The sequence below is a fragment of the Periophthalmus magnuspinnatus genome, chromosome 18 (genome assembly GCF_009829125.3).
Source record: "Periophthalmus magnuspinnatus isolate fPerMag1 chromosome 18, fPerMag1.2.pri, whole genome shotgun sequence".
NCBI classification, from domain to species: Eukaryota; Metazoa; Chordata; class Actinopteri; order Gobiiformes; family Gobiidae; genus Periophthalmus; species Periophthalmus magnuspinnatus.
In genome coordinates, this window is record NC_047143.1 from 27,767,722 (window position 1) to 27,790,328 (window position 22,607).

The following is a 22,607-nucleotide window of genomic DNA, read 5'->3' on the forward strand; positions in this document are numbered from 1 at the left end:
AGTGATCCCGCCGCGCTCCAACAGCTCGTTTGGGAGACATTTTTCCACCTGTTGCAGTAATGTGTGTAGGTGGAGACGATGGCGCTAAATTAAATAGTAAGAGCACCGCTGAGAGCCACGGCTTTATTAAACTGATCTGGCAACAAAAGAAGTGGCTGTTACGTGATTAAAACAGAGCAGCAGCGTTAAGCAGAAAGGTACAGCGCTCTGGAACAAACGGAAACATTTAACAAATTATAATAACTCCATTTTGTGTCTGTGTCTCGTGTCTATCTCAGATTTAACCACAGGAACAGCTGCCAAAAAGAAGCAGAAAACACAAACTAAACAAGACAAAACTAGAGACTTAAAGAGGAAGTGTTCAGTAAAATCATGTCCCTCCAAACTCAGCACAGACACGAAAGGAAACGGATAAAAATCAAACTTATAAAACACGTTAACGCCACAGTTTGAGCCAATTTAGCATTTTCAAAACAATAAAAAGAAACATGAGCTAAATCTGTTATGTGTTAGTTATACCCCACAGGAGTAAATACCTCCTCTTTAATACCCCACAGGAGTAAATACCTCCTCTTTAAACCTCATTTGAGTATCTACACTAAAGTGTGTTTTAATTGTGTGTAATCTGCCCGGCGACTGCTGATGTAGATGGGTTTTAGATAAATCTGGTGTAAAGTGTCTTTTATTTGATGAGATTAATGTTTTTGCACCTGGTTCTGTTAAAATAAACCAATAAACTAAACTAGAACAAATATTAAAGAGCGCACTATTATCTGTGCGGAAAATCACATTATATTATCGAAAAATAATGTTTGGTTTTTGTTTTTTTATAATTACTGTGGTGTCAGAATCAGATCAAGTCTTTTTTCCTTGGGATCAAAAATTAGTTTAAAATTTTTCCAGCTTCAGCTCCTAATGAACGAAGAACGAGTTTGAGATTCTGAATAATGAGCACGAGTATCATAGCAACCAAAGAGCCAATCAGGAGCGAGGATGTTGAAGGTCACGCCCCTTTCTGCTCACACTGCCCGTTTAGTAGATGAAGCACTAAATGCTGTAAATCAAACCTGCCCTAAAACGATCCCAGAATGCACCTGGACACATCACTCACACGCCGCAGTCACACACAGAGGTGAAGTGTCTTGCTCAAGGACACGACGCCGCAAATGAACCTCTGACCTCAGGATTCACATTTTTGGAAATGGAAAGTACAAACTGTTCAAACTGTCGAAACATTTGTCAGATTCAAACGTCGTTCTGCTTCGTTCTTGTTATTTTAAGCGTTTCCATCTGTGGTATTTACAGCGTGTGTTGGTTTAGGACAAAGAAGTAGAAAAATGTCAGTGTTGTTTTTCTTCTTCAAAACAAAAGCACAAAATTCCAATTAACCAAAACGATTTTTGAATAAATATTCTTTTGTAAATGCCACAATGGAAAAATATGTTTGAGTGGCATCTGCTTTGGATAACAACGTGTTTTTGTACCTTGAGCCTGAGTCGTTTAAATAAAGCTCCGTGCACCTCACTAAAGGAGCACTGCGGAGCTTTTCTGACTCTTAAAGCTCCGTGCACCTCACTAAAGGAGCACTGCGGAGCTTTTCTGACTCTTAAAGCTCCGTGCACCTCACTAAAGGAGCACTGCGGAGCTTTTCTGACTCTTAAAGCTCCGTGCACCTCACTAAAGGAGCACTGTGGAGCTTTTCTGACTCTTAAAGCTCCGTGCACCTCACTAAAGGAGCACTGCGGAGCTTTTCTGACTCTTAAAGCTCCGTGCACCTCACTAAAGGAGCACTGTGGAGCTTTTCTGACTCTTAAAGCTCCGTGCACCTCACTAAAGGAGCACTGTGGAGCTTTTCTGACTCTTAAAGCTCCGTGCACCTCACTAAAGGAGCACTGTGGAGCTTTTCTGGTGGAGGATTTGACACATGCTCGTCTCCATGGAGATCTAACTGCTCCGGCCTCGTTCCTCTGGAGAAATTTACAAAAGAAAAATCCCAAAATACTCCAGAGAGAAACCAGAGGAAGAGGAAGTACTTAAGTAAAAGTACCCGTTTAAAGATGTATCTAAAGAGTAAAAAGTAAAAGTATTTATCATGTACTCGTATATCGTCGTATAAAACTTCAAATGTGGTGATTTTGAGACACAAAAACATTTAAACGAGACACAGACACGTTTAAATGAGCTGTACATGATTTAAAAACAAAAAACAGAAAGAACTTCAGAACAGAACGTCCTCAGGATTCACCATGATGACTTTATAAGCTCTTTGCACAACTCACAGACCAGAGCGCAGTTTTACCGCCATGATAAAGCTAACAGTGACTAGCATGCTAACAGTGCACTTCCAGCTCATCGGACAAAACACAGTGGCCACGTTTTGACCTTAAAGAATAAATCTGCTGTGAAGAAAAGAAGAACAAAGAAGAAGAAGAAGAAAAACGAGTAAAGAACGTTTAAAGTCAGAGTTTAAAGGAGTGTGTGTGTGTGTGTGTGTGTGTGAGTGTGTAGGGGTGTGTGTGTGTGGGGGGGGTGTGTGGGGGGGGTGTGTGTGTGTGTATAGGGGTGTGTGTGTGTGTGAGGGGGGGGGGGGTGTGTGTGTGTTACCTCTGTCGCTCATGGTGCTCATAGTGTCCAGTTCGTTGGTCTGTGTGTGTGTGTATATGTGGGGGGGGGGGGGGGTGTCTGTGCATGTGTGTATATATGTGTGTGTGTCTGTGTGTGTATATGTGTGTGTGTATATGGGTGTGTGTGTGTGTGTGTGGGGGTGTGTGTGTGTGTGTGTGTTACCTCTGTCGCTCATGGTGCTCATAGTGTCCAGTTCGTTGGTCTGTGTCCCTGTGGCGTCCAGCAGCAGTTTACTGGACACACCCATACACAACGACTCCTTCAGACACAACTCTGAAACACACAACACAACTATGAAACACACAACTATGAAACACACAACACAACTATGAAACACACAACACAACTATGAAACACAACACACACAACTCTGAAACACACAACACAACTATGAAACACACAACACAACTATGAAACACACAACACAACTCTGAAACACACAGTTCTGAAACACACAACACACACAGACCTGTTTTAGTCCTGGTTTAGTCCTGGTTCAGTCCTGGTTTAGTCCTGGTTTAGTCCTGGTTTAGTCCTGGTTCAGTCCTGGTTTAGTCCTGGTTTAGTCCTGGTTTAGTCCTGGTTCAGTCCTGGTTTAGTCCTGGTTTAGTCCTGGTTTAGTCCTGGTTCAGTCCTGGTTCAGTCCTGGTTCAGTCCTGGTTCAGTCCTGGTTTAGTCCTGGTTTAGTCCTGGTTTAGTCCTGGTTCAGTCCTGGTTCAGTCCTGGTTCAGTCCTGGTTCAGTCCTGGTTTAGTCCTGGTTTAGTCCTGGTTTAGTCTGTGTTTTAGTATCGATGCTCAAATGAGGATCTTGTTTCGATACTTGTTTTAGTTTCTGATTTTCGATACTCCTGTTGTGTATTTAGAGTTAAACCCACAGTTGTGTCTGAATTCCTCACACACACACACCCCGACGCACACTCACACACACCCCGACACACACACACACAGACATACACACTCCTCACACACACACACACACACACACACACACACACACACACACAGGGTGAGCTCGGGTCAGGACTCAGGGCAGAGGAGGAGCAGACGATCCAAAACTGTACATTGTGGTATTTGGACCGCACACAGAGCGCAGTGTGAACGCACAAAGACACGAGTCATGTGAGAGAACAGACACGTGACTCGCTCCACCGCCCCCTACAGGCCTGAATGTGCCACTGCAGAGTCAAGTGTGTGTGTGTGTGTGTGTGTGTGAAGTGTGTGTGTAACGGTCTGATGGATGTGAGCGTCTGTACTGTGTGTCCTGATCTGAACGTTTCATCACACACAGACCTGGAGTTGTGTTGTGTTTCATTCTCACATGTTTAACACACAAACCTGCAGATTTAGGCTGAGTTCTTCTCTCAAACTGAAAACACTCTGTTCCACCTTGTGATGTCATCATGTGGTGATACAGGAAGTGCTCCACTGTGTTTTTAAACTCCACACACCTTCATTTATAGAATCATCTGGATCATTTCAGCTCTGAATCTCGACTCAAGGTAAAAGGAGGAGTTCACTTAAAAAACTACCACTTGATGACATCACAAGGTGGAACAGAGCGTTTTGAGCTTTGGAGATGTAACTCTAGTTATTTAACTTTTTTTCTTTACTACATAATTCCATTTATCTTACTTCATAAATCTGATGTCTACTGTTTGTATTTAAAATGTAAAAAGTAGTAAAAATAAATGTTTATTGCAGATTTTTGGCAGATATGAAATAAGACATTTTTATCAAATACTGTGATATTATGAAGTTATAAAACTGAATAAAAAAATTTATATTAGACCAATAGATCAGCCACTCTAGTATTGGTATCAGTATCAGTATCGGTGCATCTTAAGTAAAATCCTCCCAGTTCTACAGTAGTACCCCTCACATTGTCCCCATATGGTACTCATATCGTCATATCGTCCCCATATAGTCCTCATATTTTCTTCATATCGTCCTCATATCGGTCTCATATTGTCCTCATATCACTCTCATATCGTCCTAATATTGTTCTCATATTGTCCTCATATCGGTCTCAGATTGTCCTCATTTCGTCCTCATTTTGCCCTCATATCTGTCTCATATCGTCCTCATCTCTCCCTCATATCGTCCTCATATTGTCCTCATTTTGGTCTCATATCGTCCTCATCTCGTCCTCATATCGTCCTCATCTTGCCCTCATATCTGTCTCATATCGTCCCCATGTCTTCCTCATATTCTCCTCATATCATCCTCATCTCTTCCTCATATCGTCCTCATATCGTCCTCTCTTTCTCTTTCTCTTTTCCAAACGCAGCGTTGTTTCGTGGACATTTCTCTCTGTAAAGATGCACTTGTCCTATTTTAGTGGTGTTGTTTGGTGCAGCTGAGGTGAGGACAGAGCTTTTCAAACGTCAAACACCTGAGTGTTATTGTGAGAGTATTACACAAGCCCCGTGTGCCATTATACTCCTGAAACTGAGACCAGAGAGCGCCGCACAAGGACACACACGTAGGTGGATGTGCGGGATAAGCACCTGTTCACAAGGACGTTACACAAACAGGGCGTGGCCACGTACAGAGCGACCATTATGTAAGATTTAAGATTATTAAAGGAGCTGCGCCGGGATTTACGGGATTAAAATGTCAAACAGTTTGTAAAAGTGTAAAGATACTCACGGGCGGCGGCTAACAGGCTAGCTCTGTCCATTTATATAAACAGTCTATGCTAGCAGGTTAGCTCTGTCCATTTATATAAACAGTCTATGCTAGCAGGTTAGCTCTGTCCATTTATATAAACAGTCTATGCTAGCAGGTTAGCTCTGTCCATTTATATAAACAGTCTATGCTAACAGGTTAGCTCTGTCCATTTATATAAACAGTCTATGCTAACAGGTTAGCTCTGTCCATTTATATAAACAGTCTATGCTAACAGGTTAGCTCTGTCCATTTATATAAACAGTCTATGCTAACAGGCTAGCTCTGTCCATTTATATAAACAGTCTATGCTAACAGGTTAGCTCTGTACATTTATATAAACAGTCTATGCTAACAGGCTAGCTCTGTCCATTTATATAAACAGTCTATGCTAGCAGGTTAGCACTGTCCATTTATATAAACAGTCTATGCTAGCAGGTTAGCTCTGTCCATTTATATAAACAGTCTATGCTAGCAAAAAGTCAACGTAGAAAACACCTGGAGACCTCAGTGTTGAGCTCCACATGAGTAAAGTTCCAGAGTGTAGCTTTCCTCGTGTTGTACCTGTGTTGTTGATGGCGTGCGTCCACAGCAGGTGCGCCAGGTCACGGGTCCACGCCTCTTTACTGTCCCGGTCTGGCGCCTGCAGAGTGACGTAATCTTTGGAGCGAGGAACCGAACGAACCCAAACCTCGAACTTCAAACCGTCGTCTCCAACGCTCTGAGTCAAACCCATCTCCCCCGTCTGAGAAAAAGAAGAAAAACACAAAAACACAAGAGAAAAGGTAAATTTAACAAGATCTGGGATAAAAACACATCTCCCTCATCTGGAAAAAACAAAAACAAAAACACACACAACAGAAATGTCAAATTTAACAAGAGGAGTGGAGTTAAAACACAACTCCCCTGTCTGAAAAAGAATAAGAATAAAAACACAACAGAAAGGTCAAATTTAACAAGATATGGGTTAAAAACACATCTGCCCCGTCTGAGAAAAACAATAAAAACAGAAGAGAAAGGTCAAATTGAACAAGATTCAGAATAAAAACACATCTCTCCCGTCTGAAAAAAGAATAAAAACACAACAGAAAGGTCAAATTTAACAGGATTCAGGATAAAAATGCATTTGCCCCGTCTGAGAAAAACAATAAAAACACAACAGAAAGACAAAATTTAATGAGATTTGGAATAAAAACATCTGCCCAGTCTGAGAAAAAGAATAAAAAAACACAAGAGAAAAGTCAAATTCAACAAGATCTGGAATAAAAACACATCTCCCTCGTCTGGAAAAAGACTAAAAACACAACAGAGAAAGGTCAAATTGAACAGGATTGAGGTTAAAAACACATCTGCCGTGTCTGAAAAAAAACAATAGAAACACAACAAAAACACAAAATGAAACAGGATCTGGAATAAAAACACATCTGTCTGAGAAAAAGAAAAAACACAGAAAGACAAATTTAACAAGATCTGGAATAAAAATGGATTTTTCTGTCACTTTGTGTTTTTTTCTGTTCAGACCTGTGTGAGTCAGACGTTAAAGGTGCATTGTGTAACTTTTCTTGTGGAGATTCCACCGTCTCCATGGAAGTGTTAACGCTCAGCCTGGAATGTTCCGCACTATGGCATTAAACGTATGTCCAGCACATTGTGTTCTATCTGTTTTTACTGCTGTTCTAACAGTGAGCAGGGCGTCCTCTCCACAGATCTGACCTGTGACGTTTTATACAAACCAGTGTGAGGTGCAGGTGACCATTTTTTAACAAAACTGGAACATTTGTTAAAAAATGTCATGAGTAAAAGGAGTGAGATATAAAGTTTTCACTGTGGTACGAGCGACACCAGACTCAAGGAATCTGAAGTTTAGTCTCATAGCAACCAAAGAGCCAATCAGGAGCAGGGGGAGGGGCCACAGTTTACACACAGAAAGTGAACTGGAGCAGGAAGTGCCCCATGATCACTTCCTGTTTGGAGCGCGGCGGCGGCTAGTAGGTTAGCTACGCCCGTTTATATAAACAGTCAACAGATGCACGTGATCGTCTCCATGGAGATGTGACTGCCCTGACTTTTAAACTCTAAACTAATCATATCTGTGGAGAGGCGAGCGTGTTTTCCCATAAATTCCTGAGCAATAAAACACTGGTTATAGAACTGAAGGAAGAAACATTTGACGCAGGGCAGTCCTCCACCAGGAAAGTACCACAGTGCTGCTTTATAGAGGTTTACTCAGTAGATAAAAACAGTAGATACTAAGTAGCGCCGCCGAGTGGTGACCTGTGGCATTACATCAGAGCTCATTATGTTTAGATTCTACGTCAGAAAAAGGCTCTGAAAAGCTCCACTGATTCTTTTCATTTGAATTAATCAATAGTGAAATTTAATTATCTCAAAACTTTTCACACAGAGAGCGCCCCCCGGAGACGATAATGTGAAAGTGACAAACTCAAACAAAAAGTGCTTTAATGTCCCATAATGCACCGCTCTAATGTTTGCTCATCACACACAGACCTGGAGCTGTGTTTTGTTTAATTCTCACACGTTTAACACACAAACCTGCAGATTTAGACTGAAAACACTCTGTTCCACCTTGTGATGTCATCATGTGATACAGGAAGTGCTCCACTGTGTTTTTAAACTCCACACACCTTCATTTATAGAATCATCTGGATCATTTCAGTCCTGGAGTTGTCCCTTATCTCGACTGAACTAAAGGTAAAAGGAGGAGTTAACATGAAAACTACCACTTGATGACATCACGAGGTGGAACAGAGCGTTTAAAGATGTACAGAACATAAACGAGAGGACGAAGGATCAACTGTGAACTAATGAACTGGGAGTGGCTCAGTGGTTTGAGCAGAAGCCCCTTTACCCAAAGGTCAGAGGAACAAGTTTTATTTTTGTGTCTGTAAATCAAAGATATAAACATTAAAAACCGACGAATCAGGCGACTCCCAGAGGTCAGAGGTCGTTTCCTGATGAGGACGCAGACTCAGACGAGGCGTAAGAGCTGGATTCTGTGTCGGCCTGTTCTTAGTAAATAACTGCAATTAACGATTATATCACGATAACGATTAAAACGGCTGATAGTTTAAAAAATGTTATGGATATGGATAAGGGCCCCCTAAGACCCCGGGGCCCCCTAAGACCCTGGGGCCCCCGACAACAGACCCCCGTGTCCCCCCCATTGACTCCCCTGTGGATAAGTGTTTTTTTCTGCAGATTCTGGAGATAAACACGGAGGCGAACGGGATCGAGGGGCGGGTCTTACCTTGACGCTGTGTTTGTAGCTGTAGGCGGAGCGTCCGGGGGCGGGGCTCTTGAGTTTCGTGAAGATCAGGACGTTCTGATAGAGGAAAACGTTTCTGACGCCGCTCCACTTCCTCCGAGGACCTCCACAAACGGTGAGGACGCCGTGACGCACCAGCTCCCCTCGCTCCGCCGCGGGCATCTGACGGACACGACACGGGACGGTCAGAGGTCGACATTTACAAACGTCCAAACGTCATCGTGTTTCTGAGGTCACAAACTGCTCTTGCGATTGGCTGGTTCAAAGGTGTTCAGACCAATCACAGAGCAGCATTGTGGTTTGGGGCGGAGCCAAACGTAAAGAGTCAAAACAAACAAAACAAACATGGCGGAAATATATTTTAGACCAGTGCAGAGGGAAGAGCTTTGTGTCGGCTCGATGTGAAAGTCATATTTCTCGTCTTGTTCCTCTGCTGACCCCTTCTGACCCCCGCTGACCCCCGCTGACCCCTGCCCTTTGGGACAGATGGACATGTGTGTTGGTCTCCTCTGTGTTTATATTCATGTTGTGTCTGTTTGTTCATCTGTTCTGCCCCAAACAAATACAAAACAAATAAGACCAGGTCAAACACTCGTCATGACCTTTAACCTTTCACCAGTTGGTTTCAGTGAGTCTCAGGTTGATCATGTGAATAACTCCAGAGTCACACAGATATAAATCTGGTGTGAGACAGGTCAGAGGAGCAGAGGGTCAGAGGGTCAGGGGTCAGAGGAGCAGGGGTCAGAGGAGCAGAGGGTCAGAGGGTCATGTGAGTGACATGGCTCTGGGTGGATGTGGTTTTGGTGGAGACGTGTTTTTGAAAAGCAGCAGCTCTTTTTTTTCTTTTTTTTTTAATTTAAAACTGTGAGACGACACCTGAGGTTATTTTAGGGATTTAAAGAGACAAGACTCCACCTCCTCCACCCACACCTCCTCCACCGCACAACACCACCTCCTCCACCGCACAACACCACCTCCTCCACCGCACAACACCACCTCCTCCACCGCACAACACCACCTCCTCCACCGCACAACACCACCTCCTCCACCGCACAACACCACCTCCTCCACGACACCTCCTCCACCGCACAACACCACCTCCTCCACCAACACCTCCTCCACCGCACAACACCACCTCCTCCACCGCACAACACCACCTCCTCCACCACACAACACCACCTCCTCCACCGCACAACACCACCTCCTCCACCGACACCTCCTCCACCGCACAACACCACCTCCTCCACCAACACCTCCTCCACCGCACAACACCACCTCCTCCACCGCACAACACCACCTCCTCCACCACACAACACCACCTCCTCCACCGCCCAACACCACCTCCTCCACCAGGCAACACCACCTCCTCCACCAGGCCAACACCATCTCCTCCACCACACAACACCACCTCCTCCACCGCCCAACACCACCTCCTCCACCACACAACACCACCTCCTCCACCACACAACACCACCTCCTCCACCGCACAACACCACCTCCTCCACCAACACCTCCTCCACCGCACAACACCACCTCCACCGCACAACACCACCTCCTCCACCACACAACACCACCTCCTCCACCGCCCAACACCACCTCCTCCACCGCACAACACCACCTCCTCCACCAGGCCAACACCATCTCCTCCACCACACAACACCACCTCCTCCACCGCCCAACACCACCTCCTCCACCACACAACACCACCTCCTCCACCACCACACAACACCACCTCCTCCACCACACAACACCACCTCCTCCACCACACAACACCACCTCCTCCACCAGGCCAACACCACCTCCTCCACCACACAACACCACCTCCTCCACCACCACCACACAACACCACCTCCTCCACCACCACACAACACCACCTCCTCCACCACCACACAACACCACCTCCTCCACCACCACACAACACCACCTCCTCCACCACACAACACCACCTCCTCCACCGCCCAACACCACCTCGTTTAAAACTGTTCATCTAATCCTGTGTTTTTCTTCCTCTGGTGTTTCTGATAAACCTGCTCCACACAGACAGCGCCCCCTGGATCTGGAACAAACACTGAATGTAAAACCTGAACGAGCCGCCGTTTAAAAACTAAAATAAACACGTAAAACTCTATATCTGCGTCTCCCTCGTCTCCGCTCGGGCGTCTCACCGGGCAGCCCACGATGAGGTCACTGGCGCGCAGGTCGTCTCCGTGGCGCTGGGCGTGTCTCAGGACGGAGAGGGCGGAGTCGGAGGCGGGGTTTATCCCTCCCAGCTCCTCTAGGGCGGCGCAGTACTGCTCCAAACGCTGCACCGGGGCCTGAAGGCAGTGAGGGAAGGACAGAGGAGACAAGGGAGAAGCCAGAGGAAGCTTCGACTGAAACAGGAGAGGAAACAAGAGGAAACACGAGGAAACACGAGAGGAAACATGAGAGGAAACACAAGAGGAAACACAAGGAAACACGAGAGGAAACACGAGGAAACACGAGGAAACACAAGGAAACACGAGAGGAAACACGAGGAAACACGAGAGGAAACACGAGGAAACAAGAGGAAACAAGAGGAAACACGAGGAAACACGAGAGGAGACAAGAGGAAACATGAGGAGACAAGAGGAAACATGAGGAAACACGAGAGGAAACACGAGGAAACACAAGAGGAAACACAAGGAAACACGAGAGGAAACACGAGGAAACACGAGAGGAAACACGAGGAAACAAGAGGAAACAAGAGGAAACACGAGGAAACACGAGAGGAGACAAGAGGAAACATGAGGAGACAAGAGGAAACATGAGGAAACACGAGGAAACAAGAGGAAACACGAGAGGAAACACAAGGAAACACGAGAGGAAACATGAGGAAACACGAGAGGAAACACGAGAGGAAACACAAGAGGAAACACGAGAGGAAACACGAGAGGAAACACGAGAGGAAACACGAGGAAACACGAGAGGAAACAAGAGGAAACACGAGAGGAAACACGAGGAAACACGAGAGGAAACACAAGGAAACACGAGAGGAAACATGAGGAAACACGAGAGGAAACACGAGAGGAAACACAAGAGGAAACACAAGAGGAAACACAAGAGGAAACACGAGAGGAAACACGAGAGGAAACACGAGAGGAAACACGAGAGGAAACACGAGGAAACACGAGAGGAAACAAGAGGAAACACGAGAGGAAACACGAGGAAACACGAGAGGAAACACGAGAGGAAACAAGAGGAAACACAAGGAAACACGAGGAAACATGAGGAAACACAAGAGGAAACATGAGGAAACATGAGAGGAAACACAAATAAACACCATTAAAGTGGACATATGTGCACATGACACTTTAAAGAAGCACTGTGGAACTTCTCTGGAACACGGTCTGTGGAAATGTTATTCCTTTACCTGGAATGTTCCACAGTACAGCATTAAACTTATGTATCGACATGGAGACAGGCAGATCTGTGGAGAGGAGGGTGAGTGGTCAAAGTATGAATGAATGCATGTTAGCTCAGTTTAATGCCATACAGTGGAACATCTCAGCCAATGCCATGACATCACCTTGGCAGCAGTGATGAAAAGTTCCGTAGTGCCTCTTTAATGATACGTGAGCCGTTATAACAGTGTTCCCTCGTCTTTCAGCTGTTTAGATGTTTGTTTGATCCTGTTTTCTTTTGCGTTTGAGACTCACAAAATGTCTGTTTTCACCTACCCCCTATCCCCGCCCACTTCTGTATAAACATCTATGATTGAAAACGTCATAATACTGCAGCGTTTTGGAAAGGAAATGGTAAAAACAAATCCTAAAGGGGTAAAACCAAAGCAGCAACACAACACTCCAAAATAAACCTGGAGTGAAATTGATCAAATCAGAGAAAAAATCTGAATTTTTTCATTTATTTTTGTTAATTTTAGTGGAGTTCATGAATTTAAATCTGTACAAAACTTAAATCTAAACTGGAACATTTATTAGGAATTTCAATTTGCCATAATATTGTCTAAATAAATCTAAATAAGACTAAAAATAAAAAATAAATGTGATATAGTTCATTTTTTAAAATATGACTAACCCCTAAATTGACCTCTGACCCTCTGACCCTCTGACCCTCTGACCCCGTGACCCTCTGACCCCGTGACCCTCTGACCCCATGACCCCTCCGTCTCACACTGACGACACTTCAGTCCAAACACAGGAGCAAACACACGGCTCTGGTCCTGTTGTGTTTTCTTTGGTCCCGTTGTGTTTGTGCTTCAGACGACACTTAATGAGCCAATTAAATCATTTAGAGATCACAACTTTAATGTGTCTGGAGCAAAAAACAACAACACAATCAGACACAAACATAAACACAGACGCACACACGGCAACTGTACTTAAGAAAACAACGGCTCCTTTAAAAGAACATGACTCTGTTCCACCCTGTGATGTCATCAGGTGGGAGCTTTAAAGTGAACAGCTGATTCTAGTGTGTGTGTGTGTGTGTGTGTGGGGGGGGGTGTATGTGTATGGGTGTGTGTGTGTGTGTGTGTGTATGGGGGTGTGTGTGTGTGGGGGGGGGGGGGGGGCGTGTGTGTGTGTGGACTTTAAAAACACACTGGAGCACTTCCTGTTTTATGATGACATCACAAAAGCTCATATTTGTTTATCTTTTCTGCCGTTCAGTTTTTTCACTGGAGGAAATTTGTCCCTGACACAATTTGGAAAAAAAAAACAAAATCAGAACCAAAAGTTTAAGATAAAAAATAAAATGAGACGTTTGATTGAAACAAATGAAAAGAATTTACCCGACGAGTCAATTTAAGGTCAAATACATCAGAACATTTGACCCTAACTGCACTTTTATACAGAAATGATAAAGTGTTTTTGTAAACTCTGCTTTTAATTTATAAAAGTCACTGACCTTTGACTAAAATATGAAGAATTTAGACTCAAATAAAAAAGACAATTATTTAATTATTATATTCGGCAAATTTTAGATTCATAAAGTAAATTTTCTTGTACATCTTTGTTTTTTTCCTGTTTTAAATCATTAGAATCTACATATTTAAACAAAAACACCACATTTACATTTGAAGGATGTTTGTCTTTAAACGTCTTTGTCTTTTTATTTTTGTCTTTGTTCTTTTTTCTGTTTGTCTCTTCCTGCATTATATTTGTTTTTATGTTGTGTTCTGTATCTTATTGTATTTAAGACTTTTGTACAATAAAAAAATAAAAATAATAATAATAATAAATAAATCTTTTCATAATCAAAACAAAACTACTTCAAATAAAAAAATCTAAAGGAGAGACTTAAATTTCAAACTTTACTTGAGTAACAGATTTCAGATTATTAAACTTAAGTCTGTGTTGTTCTATTTTTAAAGTCTTATTCTAAGGCCCAGAGTGAAGCCTGAGGACACACTGCCTCCTTGTGGTAGTTTCACTGAACTGCGTCTTCCATAAACTTTTCTCTTCTGTTTCATTCTCTTCTGTTCTTCATGTATAAAACTTTATAAACACAAACTGTTCTTCATGATCTGATCTGTTCAGACTTTCAGTGTCAAACATGTGATTTTTATAAACTCTGTCTCAGTCGAGTGCAGCGACATCGAGGACGAGTCCAAAAACATCCTGAAAATACATTTACTACAAATAAATATGAACATGAACAAACTGCAGTTTAGACTCAGACGTGAATGAACAGGAGCTTCACTCTTTTATGAAATGTGATTCTGAACAGGTTTAAAGCTCCTGTGTCACAAACTGACCCCTATGACCCCACGAGTCACTTTATTATGAGTCTGTAACATTGACAAAGATCAAACACTCTGTCCCACCTTATGATGTCATCAAGTGGTAGTTTTCATGTTAACTCCTCCTTTTACCTTTAGTTCAGTCGAGATAAGAGACAACTCCAGGAAATGATCCAAATGATTCTATAAATGAAGGTGTGTGGAGTTTAAAAACACAATGGAGCACTTCCTGTATCACATGATGACATCACAAGGTGGAACAGAGTGTTTTCAGTTTGAGAGAAGAACTCAGCCTAAATCATCAGCATCTGACACACAGGGAGGGCATCTGACACGTGTGTGTAGTTGTGTGTTGTGTGTAGTTGTATGTAGTTGTGTGTAGTTGTGTGTTGTGTGTAGTTGTGTGTCGTGTGTAGTTATGTGTAGTTGTGTGTAGTTGTGTGTCGTGTGTCGTTGTGTGTCGTTATGTGTCGTTGTGTGTAGTTGTGTGTCGTTGTGTGTAGTTGTGTGTAGTTGTGTGTAGTTGTGTGTCGTGTGTCGTTGTGTGTAGTTGTGTGTTGTTGTGTGTAGTTGTGTGTCGTTGTGTGTAGGTGTGTAGTTGTGTGTCGTTGTGTGTCGTTATGTGTCGTTGTGTGTAGTTGTGTGTCGTTGTGTGTAGTTGTGTGTCGTTGTGTGTAGTTTGTTTTTACCTTGAAAAAGTCTGCAGCCTGTGACACCAGAGCTGAGTCCAGGTCGGGTTTAGATCTGATGAACTGAGAATAATCCATGAACTGATCCCTCTGTGGAACACACAAGCAGTCAGGACAACACAACAGGACAACACAACGACACGACAGTAACACAATAACACAATAACACAACACAACAACACAATAACACAACAACACAACAGAACAACACAAAACATCAGGAGAGTAACAGAAGAACACTGTACAGATGTTTTTATGGTTTCAGTCTGACTCACACATTTGACCCGTTTCAGTCTGACTCACATATTTGACCCGTTTCAGTCTGACTCACATATTTGCTGAAGCAGTCCTGCTGTAGCAGACTCTGCACCAGGGCGCCCTCCATGGCCGGGAGGAGGTACTGCGAGTGGAAGTTGCAGAGGGCGGTCCAGTAGGGGAACAGGGCGTCGTCTTTGCCCCTGATGGAGGCGGGAGCGTCGGACAGATGGAGGAGGGGCAGGTACGTCTCCTCCACCCCCTTTAACATCGCCACGTACTGACGCTCCGAGCTCAGCATCCGGCACCACAGCAGGTACAGTTTACTACAAAATAAAATAAAATAAAATAAAAATAAATAAGAATAAAAACACAGCAGGTACAGTTTACTACGAAAGAAAAGAAAGAAAAGAAAAACAAATAAGAATAAAAACAGAACAGGTACAGTTTACTACCAAAGAAAAGAAAAACAAATATATGAAGAATAAAAACCAGGACTAAACCCTGTAATCAATAGAAAAGTTACATAGTGAACCTTTAAAACGTCATGTGACCGTTCTGATACTCTGCAGCTGATGTCATCAACATTCCCTGGGGGTGATGCTAACTGGAGGCACTGCTCTGTCTGAATCTGTTAAACTTCAATCTGACCATAAAGAGCAGATTTAGCACAGATCACATCATCTGGTGCAGTTCAGCCGTTAAACACGTCGCTCTCAAAGAACACTACAGCCACAAGCTAGCACTAGCACTAGCATTAGCATTAGCATTAGCATTAGCCCACAGTTTTTCAGTGAGTCATTTTCACAGTGTTTTGTCTCTAAACAGGACCGTCCTCGTGTTCATCACTTTCACTCTTTGACATTTTGTTGTTTTCAGACTTTCTTAAATCTTTTGTGGCTGTGTTCATGTGCATTGTGTTTCCATGGTAACAGCTGAATATTCCACCATAGAGAAACACGTGGAGCACCCCCAGCGTGACATCAGTGCAGAGCATCATCAGACCCATCAGACGTCCGTCCCTCACCTCTGCGGCGTGGCCCCTCCTCTCTCCGCTGACCCCATCTCTCTCTCCGCTCGGCTCAGGAGGACGTGTTGCCGCGGTGACCCCGTGTGATCCACCACCTCTTTACTGCTGACCTCCACCCCCCTGATGAGCACGCCGCCTCCCCCCGCGCCGCCCCACCCGGGCACGGCCGCCGCCATCGCCGTCGCCACGACCGGGTCCGCCGGCGTCCTGCGCCCGAGCCACGACATGGGGGAGTGTCGGCTGGCCCCGCCCCCGGGGGAATCCAGGGGTTTGGGGGACGCGGCGCCGCGGCGCGGGGCGAGCAGCGCCTGGAGGTCGAAGCTCGGGTGACGCTTTCGAACCGGCTTCTGCGGAACGGACGACTCTGTCGGCTGAAAGAGAAGAAGAAGAAGAAGAAGAGACTAAAACACACGAGGAAACACAGACAAGACTTTAAAACAACGGAACTGACTCCATGGTAACAGCTAAAGCAACACTACGGAACATTCTCTGTGATGTTTTATGACACAATGTGGAAGATTACAGCCAACAGAACAAGATTTACATGGAGGAGTCAGGTTTGTGGAGATGCGAGCTGCTCACAGTAAAGACACATCAGAGAAATAAAAACTAAAACAAAAATAATTAATTAAAATAACAAAAAAGTTGCTGTGGCTTTAAATAAAGTTTTAGATCTACATTATTATGTTTTATTAAATATTATTTTATATTTTCTGTCTCCAGGTCTAAACCTGCTCTTCTTCAGGCCCCTCCCCCTCCTCTGATCAGACTCACGCTCTTCTTCAGGCCCCTCCCCCTCCTCTGATCAGACTCACGCTCTTCTTCAGGCCCCTCCCCCTCCTCTGATCAGACTCACGCTCTTCTTCAGGCCCCTCCCCCTCCTCTGATCAGACTCACGCTCTTCTTCAGGCCCCTCCCCCTCCTCTGATCAGACTCACGCTCTTCTTCAGGCCCCTCCCCCTCCTCTGATCAGACTCACGCTCTTCTTCGGGTTGAGTAGATTGTGCAGAAAGTTCCCGCCTCCTGCTCCGGCGTTCGTCGCTTCTTTCCTGTTTCCTTTCTCGTCTCCGATCTTCAGCGTCGAACACGTCTGGGGCCTGAAGAGCGACGCCAGGGACCCCCAGGACTGCAGCCCGCCGTCGCCCCCGCCCCACTCGCCCTCGCCCTCCGGCCCCAGCAGGTCCCACGCGCTGCTCGCCGACGGCGTCTTGGGCTTCCCCTGGTTCTGGTGGTGGCTCCGGTCCGACTGGAGGAAGCGCGGTTTGACATGGGCGACGGTTCTCTGGTATCGCTCCACGGTTTGGGTCCAGAGGTCGAGCAGCTGCCCCCCGCCCAGCTCCAGGGCCAGAGCGCGGGCGTCCTGGAAACGAGAGGGCGGGATCGGCGGCAGGGACGCCAGGGGGCAGGTGGCGGCGGACGGCGAGGACACGGCGTCGCACCATTGAGTCGCCTGGAGAAGAAAATAGAGTTTGTACAAACCACGGGACGAGAGAAACGATCAGAATAAAGGGACTAAAACAGGACTAAAACAGGACTAAAACTGGACTAAAACTGGACTAAAACTGGACTAAAACAGGACTAAAACTGGACTAAAACTGGACTAAAACTGGACTAAAACAGGACTAAACCAGGACTAAAACTGGACTAAACAAGGACTAAAACTGGACTAAAACTGGACTAAAACTGGACTAAAACTGGACTAAAACTGGACTAAAACAGGACTAAAACTGGACTAAAACTGGACTAAAACTGGACTAAAACTGGACTAAAACAGGACTAAACCAGGACTAAAACTGGACTAAACAAGGACTAAAACTGGACTAAAACTGGACTAAAACTGGACTAAAACTGGACTAAAACTGGACTAAACAAGGACTAAAACTGGACTAAAACTGGACTAAAACTGGACTAAAACTGGACTAAAACTGGACTAAAACAGGACTAAAACTGGACTAAAACTGGACTAAAACTGGACTAAAACTGGACTAAAACTGGACTAAAACTGGACTAAACCAGGACTAAAACTGGACTAAAACAGGAATAAAACTGGACTAAAACAGGACTAAAACTGGACTAAAACAGGACTAAACCAGGACTAAAACTGGACTAAACAAGGACTAAAACTGGACTAAAACTGGACTAAAACTGGACTAAAACTGGACTAAACCAGGACTAAAACTGGACTAAAAACAAACTAAGTGGGATCGCCTCTACACAGATCTGACCTGTCCCCTGATTGTCTCCATGGAGATAAGAATAAAACCCCCTGGAGACACAGGAAGGGCATCTGACACACGAGGCCTTTGTTTAAATTGAGATTTTGATTCTGATTCGTCTCAGACTTAAATCCAGCTCCACAGAAACGTCCCGACATCTGGACTTTATCTGGACACGTCTCGCGTCTCGTACCTCGGTCAGAGTGGACAGCAGCCTCTGAGTGTTGTCCAGAGTGGTCCAACAGTCGGACAGACAGTGGGACATGTCCCTCAGTCTCTCTCGCACCGGGGGCAGTCGGATCTGGACCTGGTTCAGTCCGGCCCAGTCCAGCTCAGACCAGGTCTCCAGGTCAGACAGGACGGACAAAGTCTCACTGTGCAGGTCCTGGAGGAGGGGACAAGAGTGAGACGGGGACAAGAGAGTGAGAACGGACAAGAGAGTGAGACGAGGACGAGGTGAGAACGGACAAGAGAGTGAGACGAGGACGGGGACGGGGATGAGACAGGGACAAAACAGGGACAAGAAGAGAACGAACAAGAGTGTGAGGTGAGGACGAGACAGGGACAGATACGAGACAGGAAGGACACAGGGACAAGACAGGGACGAGAAGAGAACAGTGTGAGACAGGGATGAGAGGGGGACAGGGACAGGGATGAGACAGGGACGAAAAGGGGACGAACAAAAGTGTGAGACAGAGTGTGACCCGTTCATTTAAACGTGTGTTTCGTGGAGACATACGTTGGCCGACTCTCTGAACGTCTTGAACTTCTGCTGCTTCAGGGACAGTCTGCTGAGGGACAGAGGAGGGTCTCTGAAGTCCTGCAGCTGGGACTGGACACTCTCGATGTCCTTATCACACTGAGAACACACAAACACACACAGACACACACAGAACACACACAAACACACACAGACACACACAGAACACACAGAACACACACAAACACACACAGACACACACAAACACACACAGAACACACACAGACACACACAAACACACACAGACACACACACAAACACACCCCAACACACACAAACACACACAAACACACACGGTTTGAGTCCAGAGTCTGAAATAATGTGATTCAAAGAGCTAAACTATTTGTATTTGCTAAATGTCAGAATAATGAGACTGTGTGAATAAAACTGTTAAACACGACGTAAAACTGACTCCTGTTTAATAAAAGTCTAAACACACTTTGTCCAGTTTGTGGACGAGCGCGGCGAGGCGTCCCAGCTTGTCCAGGTCGCAGCCTCTCTGGTTGGACACTTGGACGAGGCGGTGGAGGGCGTCGTCCACGCTGTCGTAGAGTTTGGACGTCGCCGCCAGAGCAGATCTAGAACAGGACAGAGATTAGAGAACGGGACTTTTTCAGCGTCAATATCTGTTTAATATTAGTTTTAGCATCTTTAGTATCTGATTTTATTTTTATTATATTTATATTAATTTAGTAGTACAAAATATGCATATAGTGTACAACTGACATACATGCTTTTTATTTCTTATATTAAAATAAAATATAAATCAAATTAATTAATTAAAAAATAATTATAAAAATTATAATAAAAAAAAAATAATAAAAGAAATAAAAATAAATAAATAAAAAATAAAAAATAAATAAATAAATAAATAAATGGGGGAACAATAACATTTAAATGAAGTCCGATCTTACTGGTTTTACAAAATCCAGCCTGTCTTTCCATTTACTCTCAAATTTCTCTGTTTCTAATCTTAAAATATCCGTCAGTTTCTCCATAACATAAATATCAAACATCAGCCCAGTTTTCTCTGTTTGGCGCCTCTGCCCTTCACCGTGTCCTCATATTTTAGTATCTGATTTTTCTCGTCCCTAAAGTCCCCGTGTTAAATCTCAAACCTGCAGTCTGGTGACCTCTGTGCCATCCCCGTCGAACTATTGGCCAACCCGGCGAGCCAAGCCCCGCCCCTCCGCTGCAGCTCTGTGAGACGCTGATCGGCCAGAACGCTGGACATGAGCTCCTTGTGCTGAGAGATGCTCTGAGGAACCGCCTGAACGAACATGTTAAAACACCAGACTTAGCTACATTTTAAATCCAGTTTGTCGAGTCTAAACTACAACTTTTACACAGAATATGAAGCTGTAACTCATATTTGAACCTAAACTTTTGTAAATATCACCCCCTAAATCAGCCTCTAATCTGCTGTTTGCACCATTCAAACTGTTTTTGTGCAGTTTTGATCAGACTTTTAGAGCTTTACTTTACGTCGGTGTCTCTCAGTCGTCCAGAAATTATCCACAGCAAAAGAAAAATCCAAATCTGTCAAATCTGGAATAAACGTTTTAGATTGAAGACGTTTGGCTGCTCGTCCAGGAGGCGTCTTCAGCTCTGGTCAAATATTGTTTTCTTTCTTTAAGTTTACGTCTGATAATGGAGTTGACAGATTTGAAATGTTCTTTTTCTATAACTTTCACTTTAATCATTTTAATTTGAACGTTTCTGTCGATCATTTTCACATTTTCACCGTATAAACTCGTACCTGAATGTTATTGGGCATTCTCTGTGTTTCCATAGACTGCAGTGCTCCTCCCAGCAGCTCGAGGGCGCTCTCACATCGCTCTGTCAAACTCTCCAGACTCTGCAAAACGAACCGAAGAAACAAACGAGTCCAGAGCAGCGCTGACCTCCACTGTTCTTTGTGTGAAAACCCAATCTTTGCTCTTTTTTGCATAATTTTCCCTCAGACAATTAGAAATAAATCAGATCAGAACTGTCCACGTGACACTTCAATAAACCGATTACTCCGGAAATCAGATAATAATCAGATTTATGGTGAGAACGTGAACAGAGCCATTCATAAAAGAGAAGCATCTTTCACACAGTTAATCAAAAAAACCACTGCCAAAAACACCTCATCTCCACTTCCTCCTGTGTAAACTCCTTTATACAGAGTCATAATCACCAAAACAGAGAGAAAAACTACAGATTTACCGCTATAATAAACCTTTTCAAGTGTTTCAGCTCAACAAATCACCAGAAAAAGCAGAAAAAAATGACTCATCCAGGGGAGAGTCAACAGGGGGGGACAAAGGGGCCTGTGTCCGGGGGCCCAGCGTCTTAGGGGGCCCACTTCATATTAATCTGATTTACAGGGGGCCCATGTGACACTTATAATCAAAATGTATTCAGTCGATGGCCCCGCTAATTAAGAATATTCTCAGTTAAAATTATAATTATTCATATTCATAAAAACTTTAATTATTGTCGTGTTGTGTTTGTTAATTATTTTGATGATGATAATTGACACAGAAAATCAATATCGTTTCAGGCCAAACTATGAGGTAATTAGAGTCGTCAAAAGTATCTAAAATCAGATATTAATCGAGACTAAAACTAGAATCAAAACAAGACACTTATTTTTCGTGGACAGCAGTAACATAGGACACATCTAGTGGTGAGATGTGAGAATGCAGCAGGGACGAGTCAAATTAACACGTTTGGTCCTTTTAACGTTCCAAAATTGAACTGATTATTGCTCAAGTAAATATTGTGATGTCGATATTTTCACAATTTATTTTTCTGAGTTTAAGTAACACAACAAAACAAAAGAATACGAGTGTGTTTCAGTGTCGAAGCGGCGCTCACCAGTCTGAAGCTGAGCCAGTCCGAGTGGCTGTGGGTGAACTCTCCCTGCAGTTCTCTGAGGAGCTGCTGTTTGTCGACGTACTGCTGCAGGACGCCGACGCCTCTGACCGCGTGGAGCTGCAACGCAAAACAGACGCACAACTGCAACGCAAAACAGACGCACAACTGCAACGCAAAACAGACGCACAACTGCAACGCAACCCAGCTTCAGCGTTGAAACGACAAATGTCAAACAAATGTGTGACCTACAGGAAAAACGTACAACATAAAACACAGAACAGTTCCGAGACTTTTGAATTAAAATGTCTTTACTGTGAGTGGGGCGTCATCTCCACAGATCTGAGCTGTAGCGCGGCTCGTCTCCATGGAGATACATGCGTTTAAAGGAATCGTCAGACGCTTTTTTTCTGCTCTGTTCGTCCATCGTGAGCTTCTTTAAACGTCTCAGTCCAAACATGGGAATATCAAAGTAGTGGTTTTTAGAGTCGCGT

General features: G+C 44.3%; 1 protein-coding gene across 1 annotated transcript in view; it reads right to left on the bottom strand.

The window, feature by feature from the left end:
* arhgef40 (Rho guanine nucleotide exchange factor (GEF) 40) overlaps positions 1–22,607 on the bottom strand; it is a 65,695-nt gene that overhangs the window by 9,610 nt on the left and 33,478 nt on the right. The window contains exons 11-24 of the mRNA XM_055229135.1: positions 22,117–22,233; positions 21,011–21,109; positions 20,370–20,521; positions 19,691–19,829; positions 19,231–19,350; positions 18,685–18,876; positions 17,255–17,725; positions 16,273–16,646; positions 15,322–15,571; positions 14,991–15,080; positions 10,745–10,951; positions 8,562–8,741; positions 5,858–6,038; positions 2,788–2,898 (exon numbers count right to left, since the gene is read on the bottom strand). Of these exons, the coding sequence (XP_055085110.1) occupies positions 2,788–2,898; positions 5,858–6,038; positions 8,562–8,741; positions 10,745–10,951; positions 14,991–15,080; positions 15,322–15,571; positions 16,273–16,646; positions 17,255–17,725; positions 18,685–18,876; positions 19,231–19,350; positions 19,691–19,829; positions 20,370–20,521; positions 21,011–21,109; positions 22,117–22,233 (2,683 nt within the window). The remainder of the gene's footprint in view (positions 1–2,787; positions 2,899–5,857; positions 6,039–8,561; positions 8,742–10,744; positions 10,952–14,990; positions 15,081–15,321; positions 15,572–16,272; positions 16,647–17,254; positions 17,726–18,684; positions 18,877–19,230; positions 19,351–19,690; positions 19,830–20,369; positions 20,522–21,010; positions 21,110–22,116; positions 22,234–22,607) is intronic.